This window comes from Empidonax traillii, unplaced genomic scaffold, assembly GCF_003031625.1.
Source record: "Empidonax traillii isolate 1590-97213 ecotype Southwest subspecies unplaced genomic scaffold, ASM303162v1 scaffold614:size843888, whole genome shotgun sequence".
Taxonomy (NCBI): domain Eukaryota; kingdom Metazoa; phylum Chordata; class Aves; order Passeriformes; family Tyrannidae; genus Empidonax; species Empidonax traillii.
In genome coordinates, this window is record NW_020955807.1 from 37180 (window position 1) to 49960 (window position 12781).

At 45.5% G+C, this 12781-nt stretch overlaps 1 protein-coding gene across 2 annotated transcripts in view; it reads right to left on the reverse strand.

Moving 5' to 3' along the window:
• Window positions 1–3963: 3963 nt before the first annotated feature.
• Window positions 3964–12781, reverse strand: part of PLCB1 (phospholipase C beta 1) — a 320638-nt gene continuing 311820 nt past the window's right edge. Inside the window, exon 32 of one of the 2 annotated variants that reach the window (XM_027898673.1) lies at window positions 3964–4265. In XM_027898673.1, the coding sequence (XP_027754474.1) occupies window positions 4035–4265 (231 nt within the window). In that variant the 3' untranslated portion in view covers window positions 3964–4034. The remainder of the gene's footprint in view (window positions 4266–12781) is intronic. The other variant, XM_027898674.1, reaches the window with a different exon arrangement.

A 12781-nucleotide genomic window follows, 5' to 3' on the forward strand; every position in this document is an offset into this window, starting at 1 on the left:
GTTCCATCTGCCTCCCCTCGCCTGCATCACCGCACCATCAGGCTCGTTCACACCCCACTGCTCCTCTTTGGGGAAGGACACACACCCATTTTTCTTCTCTTTTGATTCCTCCCCGCTCCCCTGTTTCTGTCCCAGTCTTACTCCTGTCTGCCACATCCACAGGCTCAGCTCTCAGCAGTTCCTCCCTTCCCTGCCCACCCTCACCCTGCGCCATGTCCATCCCCTGTGTCAGACCCCATTTCCCCACACCTCTTCTGCCGAGCAGTGTGACTGCAGCTGCCTTGGAAACTACTTTAACAGGTGTATCCCTTAGTACCTGGATTAATATACCTGCTTATCTCTTCTCCCAGAGATAATTTTTTACGCTATAAATTAAATAGGGGAGGAAAGTCAAAAGCCAAAGGAATAGATTTATTTTTCGATGCTCTCAGTGGAAGGCCCTGCAAAGGCACATTTCAGAGCACATATATAATTGCACAGATGATTAGTGAAGCAGCTGGGGCAGTGGAACACAAGTAAGGCTGCAGTAATTTGTTGAAGCAGTTTATCAGTATGGCTGAAAATCATGTCCCAGTTGTTCTACAAAAGCCTGCCCTGTAAACCCATACATTTTCTTACCAGTTCCTTGGCTCCTGGGCACTTTTTTTTTTTTTTTTTTTTTTGGTTTCCCATTGTTCCAGAGTAGCAGCAAATAGACATTTTGCCGGGAGGGGCAGGGGATGGAAACACAGGCATGTGAAATTTCTTGTTCTTGCTGTGAACACAAGAGCCTGCAGGGAAATTGCACCGACTTGTGGTGCCACTGCCCCTCACGGGAGCAAACGGGTCAGGGTAAGGTCTCGAGTCAGCTGGAGCTCTTGAGTCAAGGAACAGAGAAAACCTGTCTTGTGTTAAGAAATTTTTATTTGTCCTTTGGATCTGTAATGTAAGCACATAAAATTACAAGTGGAAGAAACATCATGCCACAAAATTGCATAGAATTTTTACAAAAAATGTGAATTATGCCTCCGAAACAATCATAGATCGAGGAACCGAAAAAATATGTACATGTTAACTGGAGTATTTCATCCTAGTTTGAAAGCAAATCATCAAGGACTAATCAATCACGGACACTATTAATACAATGTACAAGAGCAACACTGATTTCAAAGAAAGGCAAGCAATGATGTCCCTTTAGTTATCTTTCAGTGAATGTTTAGCTAATACATGAGCATTAATTAACATAATTATGAACATGTTAAATCTAAAATGTCTGGCCTTCATAAGAATTTTTAAAATTCTGTTTATACTGCCAAAACCAAGCTATTTTCAGTAGTGTAAAGATATCTGAAGTGCACGACCTAGTTTAATATAGACAGCTCTATTCTATACAGCAGAAAAGTCCACAATACAGCATTTCCACACATTCAACACGGAACAAGGCAAATACATAAAAGGCACAAGACTCGCACATCATAAAGACCCTTTTTTTTTGTTTTGTTTTGTTTTCATTATCTTACTCTAGTTCAAGTAATATCAATATTAAATGATAATCTGTTTCACCGAAATAGTCTGAAGGATGCAAGATGTACAGGATTACACACTACCCTACACCTGCAGAAAGTGGCACTGTACAGATATATAAAAAATGTGAGTTACAGGAAATGGTCAAATACAAACGTACTGTAAAATGACTACAGCCGAGAGGATATTCCATCCACGTTGGTTTTATTTTTAAATAGAAAGAAAAGCTTAACTGGCGTTTGCCCGAGTTTCTCTGAAGGCCGTGGCGAGGTCCTGGCTCCGCTGAAGGCCCCGGGAACGTAGCACGGGGATTCAAGGGAGCCACGATTTTACCACGAAGCCCATTCTGTGCAACTGTTTCTATAATGCAACAGCCCTCAGTTTTAGTGTGAACACTGCTATCAGCTTCTTCTTTTAATAATTTAGGCAACGTGTCATTTGTACTTTTTATAAAATGCAGCATTACATCTTGACTCTCTACGTTTTCAACGAGTGATTAAGATTGATTTCAAAAAGTGCAAAACAAGGATTAACAGAGGATTCACCTTTCCTAGCTTTAAGATGAAAGTCAGATTTTTGAATTTCATGTGCACTGATTTCATCATCATAAACCAGAACAGTTTAATTCAAAATGTGATCGATCTCCAAACGATGTGCAATTTTTCTTTCTTTCTGCTCTTAAGTTTAAAAAAAAGAAACATCAAAATACTGCTCGTTTTCCAAGATTTGAACTTATATATATATACACCATCATTTAACTGAAAACTTAAGCTCGATTTGTATTTTATTGCTTAAATTTAAATAAAATAAGTTACTTTAAGTACTAAAATCCTGAGGGAATGGAAGTAAGGTAACTGAATTGTTACAATGTGTTAAAATGCCTCGCTGTGTAACTGATTGCTTTCTCCCACTGCTTTTCCATACTAAGTAAGGCCCCGATCTTGCAAACTGTGAGTGTGAAGGTTCCTCCCCAAACAGCTCCTGAGCCCGGGGGTGCCCAGGAAAACACGAGTTTGCAGGACCAAGCGTCTTGAGGCAAATCTGCGTCTTCTGAGCTGGTCCCCCCTTTGCCCTAAGGCCGAGGGGAAGGACTGCATTGGCTTGGGTACAAATAAGGATCTGTCTGAGATGTCTCTCAGTTCCTGTTCCTGTCAGTATGGGAGTCCAGAGAACAGCATTTCCTCACCTTTTCAAATATCCTGACTTTCACAATGTCTCTCTGTTGCCTGGTGTAAATTTCTCAGAATGTGCTGTTACTTCTCTCACGCGTATCATACACTAATAACCTCGATTGTTCTTATTTTAACAACTCAGTTCAACGGATTAATACACATTTTTAAATAACAGTGATCAGGTTTTTTTTTTTATATATTTTGCTTTTAAATTTCAGACCTTAGTAAAGCTGAACCTCAGTCTTAAAAATAATGGAAGATTCTGTTAGGTTTCAAATACTGTAGTCCTAAACATTTTTTATCACCCTATCAAATTCAGTGAGCTTAAAATAGGATACTTAAAATCAATACTTTCGAGTCTGCAAAATATATATATATATCAAATTTATATTCTAAAACTACTTTGATTTACAACACCTAAAACACCACGAAAAGAATTCTGTGATCCGACGATTATCCCGTTTAGCAGTACAGCCCAGACGTCAGCCTTCAGAAAGGTTCGCTCCACCCACGCATCCCTGAAACATCCCATTTGGCAGAGAGATAGAGAGAGAGAGAGACCACATCAACCTCCAACAGGAACATGCTGTGTGTGTAGATGGACAGATGTGTGTGCACATATAGCTATATATATATATATATATATACAAACATATATGCACTCACACAGCGTAACAAACACAGACGGGCACCGACAACCTCCACGCAGGGCTCTTCTCTCCGTTTGCCTCCTCCTGTCCCCACAGTTCCAAGGATTTTTCAGCAGCAAATACGCGTCTCCCCGTGTGATAAACGTACTAATATCGAGACAGCAAGCCACCAGTGCTTGCAAAAGCTAAAAAGGATTAAATGTTTCAGTGCAAATGGAAAAAAACGACGGTACAGCTTGTCAAGGTGCAGTTATAAAGAAGGAAACAAATATGATTTAAGTACTGTTATAATATTCTCCGGGATCTCTGTTAGTTTGGAGCACTTTGCACTGGCACTTCAGAAGGAAATCTGCACACATTTGTCTCCGTACAATACACTGGTCTTCATTAAACATTCTCAGCAGTGAACATGGCCAGAAAATTACCCATTGTAAATTGGCCCAGGAAAAAAAAAAAAGGAAAAAAAAAGAAAAGAAAAATAAAGAGGAGAGGGTGGTTAACATATTAATTTTCCCATTACAACTGCACTAAGCTCCAGAAAAATAATCAGGTGACGAATGAGAACGAAGACCTTTGCAGGACACTCTATAAAACGTTGCTTTGGGGAAGTGTGCGCTGCAATGCAGATTCCTGGTGGCTCCCCCCGGGAGAGCGGAGCCGGCAGCCGGCAGTGCCGTGCCCTGGCACACCCACACTGTCCCTGGGGCAGTTAAAAAGTAGTATCAAACACTTTCTCGGGGTTATCCTCTTCCAATTCCTCCTCGCTTTGCGCAGGTTTGTGATTGGATTTTCCACTGTCAGGTGCCAGGGAAGAGGGGGCAGAACTGTGGTCTCCATCTTCACTGATTTTCCCTTTCATGGCTTCCTGTACGAACTCCAGAATTTCCAAGGGCAGTCTTTTGAATTTGTCTTGGTACTCCTGATCAAGTTCCACCTGCAACTACAACAAAAGAGACAAGCTGTCTTCAGGTGTATCCAGTGTGGCCAGTGATACAGTACAGGGAGAGTACCACACCAGGAGGGAGGGGGGTATAATTAACAACACATTATTGCTACTCAAGAAAATATATATATATATTTTTTTTTAATATTAGCACCAAGCATCCAAAGCTCCCATTAATTTCCATGCAGTCATTGCAAAGCTACAGAAAACGTGCGGCCGTTGGTGCGTTAGGGCTGGCTTTGGGTACCATCCCTGGCTACCCAAATCCTTCCGACTTTTATGTGGATTTAACTGTGCTGGGGTCCATACTCCCACTGGCTTTCACAAGGCCCAGTTCGAGTGCAGTATGGATCACGGGTAAGCCTTGGAAAGAGCAAGGCCTTTGTTAAGCTCCAGGTAGTTAATCACACATGAATCACACCACAAACGCTGCCCTGAGAACAATGTAACGGCTTTTGCCAGATTTCTTGGGTAGGAGAAGCCATTAGGAAAAAGTCAGCTGTCAAAGGGAGTCCAAGAGGGAGGGAAAACAAGTTTAAATTACATTTCTTAGGGCTGGATTGTGGAAAGTTACATTATCTGATTAATGCAGTATGTGTCTTGGACATTACTGGGGAAAAAGTGTCGGATCATCAACAGGATGCAACAGGCATGCAGAAAGAAATCTGGCTATCGGTCTTCAGGAAGCAGTGGGTCCTTTCCCAGTATTTATTTGTACAGCCTTTGTTTTTAGTGCCCATATTAGGATCTGCACGATCCATTATTTAAAAAAACGTTAATGTGTATGAAGGTTTCCACTGAAGACAAAGCCAATTTTTTCATCATGACCAATATGAGCACAGCAGGAAGCAAAAGGGGTGAGTTCCAAAGCCAAATCCGCTCCATCCATCCATCCATCCATCTACCCACCTTCTGGAAAAGAGGGAGTCAGGTTCTGCTAACTGTAGCTGCAGCAGTTTTGCAAAAATTCCTTAGGTAATTGTGTTCTCAGCTACGTATTTTTCCCACGATTTCCAGGATAAAGGTGCTACGAACTCTGATCCTTCAGCTCTGTGCTTGGGTCCCTCCTGTGTAGTTCCAGGTCTCCTTCACCCCACTGCAACAGCTCTCACCAGGAAATGCAGAATTTCACTTGAACATCGGGACCTATACTAGTCTTTACCATCCTTGACCTGTCCACAGCATGTGACTTTACCACTACCCCTCCCTCTGAGCCCTTCCAATCCCATTCCCCATGCTTCTGTCCTGGTTTTCATCCTGCATCTCTGACTTTATTTTTGTGAGGCCTCTTCTCCTTTCTCCTGATGTGCAAATCGATGTCCTTGGCTCACCCGGTCTAGTTCTACATTCCTTAATTAGACAAATTCCGCAGCTTTTCTTCCTCAGGACCTAAGATCTGTCTTTTCCTTTTGGTTTCCCTGCTAATGCTCTTTTCCTGCCTTGTTTCTGGCAATTTTCCTGATGTTCTGGCCTCGGTTGTGCACCTCAAGATAAAACCCCAGTCTGAGGCACAAGCAGCTCCATTAAAATACACCCTGCCTCTAAAACACATCTCTCTATCAACTGTTAGCCACTACCACAACATCCTTCTCCTTTTCCTAACTCCCTTTGTTATCTGGCTTCAGGCCTAGATACAAATTTTTGAAGGGATCTTCATTTTTGTCAGCGTTTTGCTCTCACTGCCACAAGCGCAGGCGTTCCCAGAGGGAACAGTGCCCTAGCGTGGCTGGCAGGGAAAACTCGCTAATGATCATCCTCCCTGCCTGCCCAGCTCATCTCCTGCAGCCCAGGGAGCTCCACGCTGGTCAGAGTGACGGCAGCACAGCACTCTCGTGGGTCACACTGCAATCCAAGGATTAAACTTCAGGGAGAAAGCTCTACCTTTGTGGTGCAGCTGTGCTTCGGGTCACAGCTCATGGCTACAGACCCACCCTGCTCAACAAACGGGAGGGAGGACGGAGGGGAAGGGGGGCTTATTTGTGATGATTACCCAGAGATGCTATCGCAGTCAGAGGGAGATTTATGGCACTGGTGGAACAGAGCATTCCTTGGATGACTCTGCAGCTCACTGTGCACCACACACCCCAAGAGCTCCTGCCTTCCCATGCTCGGGAACCTCCAAAGCCTCCGAGCTGCCCCGACTGAGCACCCCACAGAGCCAGAGCTCCTGCAGGGAGAGGCAGCTCTGGGTGCAGGGGTTTTTATAAATCTAGGAACTGGGGAAAGGCTCCAGAGCACCGGAAGACAGAGCTTTAAAAAATGGCGTGAATTCCCTTACAGAGAACTGTCCAGGCCAGAGACTGGTCTGCTGCCTTTCCTCACCTCACTGTCACACGTGGAATTTGTGAGTTTGGGGCACCTCAGGAATAGAAGGAGGTGTGTAAAACTGTAAGTCAGGGAAAAGTCTCCTGGCTCTCAGCTTCCTTCAGAACCTTGATCTGCTTAATTAGGTTTAAGAGCAATAGAAATATCTGAAATCCCTCAGAAACTGAACGTTATCTGAACCCAGTGCAACCATAAGCATGTTGTTAGATAACAATTGTGTCTAATATTCACCTCCTAAAGCGCCTCCAGTGGATAATCCCCCCTAAGTCGAGCGTTTAATAGGAATGACATGAATCTGGAACTACCTTTCTCTCTTCAGTGTCTCTAGAGACAGTCTATATAGATATCTAATCAGAGAAGGGTGAATTTAGTTGAGAAGGAGCAGACAGTAGACAAGGAGGGTTGATTAAAACTGCAGCAGTGGGTAAAAATTAGTTTTCTTTCCGATTTCAAAGGCATTGTCACTTCCCCTTGCTCAGCTTCTGAGAAGCCCCTCAGATCCCATTCCTTCCCTGCCCCCCAGGCTGCCACACAGGACTCCACCTGCAACAGGGAGCGAGCCTGGGCACAGCAAGCCGTCCCACTGCCAGACCTGACCCTCAGAGAGCCTGGGGCTCCCAAACCCAGAGCAGTCCCACAGTGCCTTGACTTTGCTCCTCCTCAAACCATCAGCCCCTGGAACAACGCTGGCAAACAGCTGAGGGTCAAGGGTAAAGAAACAAGCTGCCTGCTTAAAAACCAGCTGGGCCCCAAAAAAATCCAGCTGTTTTTCTTTTAAAAACCTCAGTGCCCTTCTGTATGTTCTGTGGCTTTCCAGGGACGTTACAGTTCATGGAGATGAGTGGAAAGCTGCCCTCCCAGCAGCAGCAGCAGCAGTCACATACATCTGTTATTTGGCTTGCTGACAGCGAGACAAAGTGCCACGTTAGGGCTGAAGTAAAAACCTCTCTGCACAACCAGCACCACCAGGCTCCAGCCCAGCGTGGCATAACTGCTCAGTCTGCTGTCCCCTCGGGTGGCTTCCCATCACAGGTCCACCTACCCCAATTTCTCTGTTCTCTAGCTGCTAAACAAGGTGACCTACACTTGCTTTTAGGATTCTGGAGTCAGACAAGGGGGGGAATTGAGACTGACGATAAGACAGGCAGATCGTTATCTGGACCACTGTCCTCATTAACACATAACAACCTCCTTCCTTCTGTTATCTCCCTCTCTGCCCTCCAACAGATCCTCTGTCCTCCCTTTAACCCCCAGCAAAACCAGCTCATTAATGTCACCTCTGTGCAGTTTCGGGATCCCAGGAGCAGTTGGCCACCGTATCTCTTGTTCAGGTAAATCTCACTCCCACGGCCTTTACTTACAGGCAAGGAGTTAATACGTTAAAATTCGGAGCCGTCATTAAGCAGGGTCTTTGGGGACAGGAGATGAATGTGTCAGTCACTGCTGACAGCTGTGGCCAGAAGCAATGAGTCTTGAGCGTGTGCTTCTATCTACCTGCTCTTTATCTTTTTACTGACAGGGACACACCAGGAGCAGGGGTTTGCACTCCAGAGCTCCCGGCAGCCAATCCAGCTGCCCAGCTCATCCGCTCACAGTCCCTCCCAACTCAAAGGGCTCTCCCGCACCCTCCGCCACAGCTGCTTTCCAGAAAGGGTCACCACTCAGGAAAAGGCCTCAAAACCCTTCCTTGGAATGTGGGAGGGGACAATCATTATGGTCCTTCAGCAAGGAAAAAGCACTCAGAAAAGGAAACAGATGGGATTATTAGCTCTGTTTGTATTTATATTATAACAATAACCTGGCTGTTATAGTTAAAACTAACGACTGAACAGCAGAACACAGCACTAAAACCAGCTACTGTGATCAATAGGGAACTAGAGAGGCAGAGGTTGTGGTTGTAGATGATCCTGACCAAGCCCCTGTAGACTTTCACATACTTGCACCGTGATCTAATGAACTTCTGCTTCCACCAGGAACAAAAATAAAACGGTCACGTGGAAAACTCAGTGTGCTGCCAACACGAGCTACCAGGAGGGCCTGGAGACAAGAGGTGGATACACAGCTGGTGGATCCGCAGCCCGGCTTCCACCTCACCTCCTGCCCCTCCCTCCGGTCAGCCCGAGGGAAAACATGTCCAACCCATCTCCCTTCCTGCGGCACCTTTGAAGTGCTCAGTGGGAACGGTCCTGCTCCTTCCCGCTGCACCCCGAAAGCACCGTTTCGGAAGTCAGTCACCCAAGTGCTTCTCCAAACAGTTTTCCCCTCTCTTCCTTCCCCAGGCACCACATGCTTGGTGTGTACACCGTTCTCCTGATGGAAGATCCCATGCCAGAGGCAGTTTTCCGATGCAAACCCACCCCACGGGCTGGGATTCATTCCAGCTCCTGTGTTTTTTTTAAAAAAAATATTTTTTCAACTCAAAAACAACGTAAGGGTCACCACTTAAGAAGCATCTAAAGAATTAATCTTCAACCAAAGACGTTCTGAGGAAGTTATGTATGAAATACAATTGGTCACACATTTTTTCTGGGGAAAAAACCCACTAAAAAGCCATTTTGTTGAATCTAAAGCATTAAGTATGGCCATAATTGTTTTGATGAAGCTCTTCCTCTCCCAAAATTTGATACGAGTCCAAATAAGTCACTTTTCTAAGTCTCAGATTTTTCATTCCACTGGGGATTTTTCTGTAAAGCCAAATTTTTTGAGCTTTGTGTTTCTGTTATCTCTCCTTTTAAATCTACCTTATTTTGTTTCCCCGACCACTTTCTTTCCCAGAATGATGCAGTGAATTATGAATGGAAAACGATCCCAATGTCCTGGCTCAACAACCCAGGTAAAAATGCCCTCTGAGGACTGAACAGTTTGGTACCACCAATAATCTCTGACATTTCCAGAAGCAAACTCTTTATCCTTAAGTTTTTAAAAAGACTTTTCACAGGTTTTGAGTTGAGATTCCAAATGTGGGACGTTTCAAAGCTGGGTCGTTTTCCCCCTTGAGGCAGAGGGCGGCAAAATATTTTTTAAAAAATTGCTTTTTTTTGTTTGGCATTGGGTTACTGAATTTATTCACCAGTTGAAATGTGGCACTAATTTGTATCCATGATTGCCATGGCACTGCCCACATGCAGGATAACATTTAATTCCACATAAGCAGTACCTGCTCTGTACTCTGCATCCGTTTCTCCCGTGCGATTTCAGCAGAGCGTATTTTGACAAGAGGCAGTAACTGGTCACTACACAATTCCTAACAAAGGGGGGGCTGCAGCCTCTACAGGGAATTTTCATTATCCCATGTCACTGGAGATGTTTATTTTGTTAACACCAGTAACACTCATCTTTCCGGTGGCCAGTGAAAGCACATTGCAACAGGAACACTGGCCAGAGATTGGGGCCCCTTCCTCACTCCTCCCCTTTTTCTCTGAATCTGCTGAAGCTACAAATACTTATTTTTCTTCCTGCAAATGTTTGACCCTTGTGCCTAAAGATAATTTTAAATAGAGGATTTGGGAGCTTTTAAGCCTGCATCAGACAACAAATATGCATAATGTCAGCGACCTCAATTTAGCTTTCAAAATAGCACAGAGAGGACTCCCAGATTAAGGGTACAGAGAGCAGGAAAGCTGCTGTTCCTCTGCTTTTCATTTTCAGAGCTTACTTAATTAGAAAGCCATTCTGGAGGGATGCAGCATTAAAAGACACATGAGCAGCAAGAACTGTTAAAAGCAGATGGAGGCTCAATAACGAGGAGAGTGAAATTGAGGAACAGAGCTCAGGGATCAAGTGATTTATAGGCAGCAATTTTTGTTTAATTGGAAACAGTAGGAGGTTCTTATTAAGGACCGTGTTCTTCCCTCCACTGAGCAGATTTCTGCTGGGAAGGCAAAGGAGTAACCACTGCTCAGCTGCCCTCGGGCCTGGTGGGCACAGTCCCTCTGCAGCCCTCGGCTGAGGATGGGGACTGCAGGTGACAGTGTGGGGTTCTGAGGAGACCTGGGACTCCTCTGCTGGACCCTTCCAAAAGTGATATGCCCATCTCTGCTGGCTGGAAGAAAGGCCCAAAGAAAGCAGCTGGGAGCAGCACTGGGTAACCACAGCCAGCGTGGGAAATGTCTTTGTGCTGCCAGGAGAGCTGCTGTTAGTGACCCCTGTCCTCACACAAGGACATCACTCAGAGTGAGCCCACCTCTGCATTTTCACACAGTGGTTACTTTTCAGCCCATGAGAGACACAAGGGACCCCAATTCCAGGACTTGCTCTCTGCCAGCCCCACCTCACATCCCCTTTTTCCCCCCTAGTCCTTCACACGCCAAGCAGCTCTTCCCACCCTGCAAAGTCTCTATTCTGACACCAGGCAGGGACTCTTGTCCAGGAGCAGCTGTGCTTTGACTGATCCACTGCTGCCACCCCTGCCTTCCTGTGCCAACAGGCTGCACAGCCCAGATACTCTCCCTCAGAAACTGTCCCGAGACAGGCCTGAAAAAAATCAGTGCCACCTGAGGCACGTCACAAGCCAAGGAGCCCAGGAAGCACAGCCTGAGTTATCTTACCTCACACTTACACCCCCCTACAGCTTCCCCCCGATCTGCCACGTTTCAGCTCACTGTCTCTTCCTATTAAAGCAGAGGTGATTTCTCTGCCTCCCCGAGGTACAGCAAGTCCCCATGTAAATGAGTCCCTTTCATACCTGCTGTCCCAAGGCACTAGACTGTAACCTTAGGGCCTTCATCTATCCCTGTCTCCACCTTTATTAACTGCAACCTCAATTAAACCAACGGGACTGCAAGGAAACCTGGGACCTGGGCTCCTGGATTTTAACGCTCCCCTAAAGAAACCCATATCTGCTTTCCGTACAGTCAACCAACATTTATTCCAGGAGCTAATTAAAAAGTTAACGCTCGAGCGATGAGGCGCCCATCAGTGCTACCCAGGTTCTAGCTTACAGTGAATTCTGTGGGGGGATTTTCTTCCCAGGAGCCCTTGTTTCCCGTTCCTCCCAAAGTACAGCTGTTTATTCCCACGCAAAGAAAGCCCTGCTCTGCCTCTTGTAATCTGTATCCTCGGAATTACTCTTCCCTCTGATCACTACTTGATGGAATAGTTTCCTTTTGTGGATAAAACGCTTTCTTAAGCTGTCAAGTGGTTCTTTGATGTCTCCATAAATACGTGACCTATGCATCTCATGATGCATATGAATAAAGGTAATTTGAGCTGGTATGAATGGGGGAAAAAAATCCCCTTTCTTTGACCACATATAACATTTTAAGGCTCCTTTTCATCATCACTAGAGTAAGTTAGCTTCACTGTAAGCAAAGGAGAATCTGCTCAACTCTCATTTTCACCAGCTTCAATGCAATAAATCCAGAGAAACTCCACTGAAACCTCATCTATCAGCAGATACTGCCCCTGTTTCATTGGAGGGGATCCAAGGTAAATAACTTTAGCAACATAGCTCTTAACTGGTCCCTTTTTAAAGCACTGTCCATATTTTGGACACAGTCTGCAAAACAAACAACAGCAAAAAAAAAAATCAGTGCATCCATTACCTTCCAAGGAGCGATCTTTGGCACTTCCAGGGTGCCTCCAGGGCAGCCTGTGAACAGAGCTGACTGTCCGACAGCACAGGCTTTGGAAGAGCAGCAGTGCTGTAACTCCCATCTCAAGGGGTCATAACAGTCCCTTGGAAACTCCTTTTAAATGATATCTGGAGGTTAAAACAGCAACCATATATTCCAGTAATGTTTCAAACCCCGGGAGGAGCGGGACACGGGGGACTCAGAGCCCTTGCAGCACCACGGCAGCCAGGCAGGGTGTCCCCAGGGGGGCCTGGGATCCACAGGGCCGCTTCACATGTTACGTGTTTTGTCTAAAAGCGGGGCTGTCCTGCAAAGTGAGAGATTCTGGCTATTTTTGGAAGAGGGGGGACAAGAAAAGAAAGTTTCAGGCGCTTAAGGCCTCCCGTGTGAGGGCTCGGGAGCTGATGAAGCACAGATGGAAGAAAAGGTGGTGCACCCTTGACTAAACTGAACTCTGACTTCAGTTGAACAAAGTGCTTTCCTGTCTCCCCACCCACCTTGCTGGGAGATAATCACAGTGCTGCCTGTGCCTGACTCTTGGCAGGACATCTCCAACAGGGCCCATCAGTATCACAGAGAAGTCCCTCTGAGCACAGAGGACAGCGGAAAGGAAAT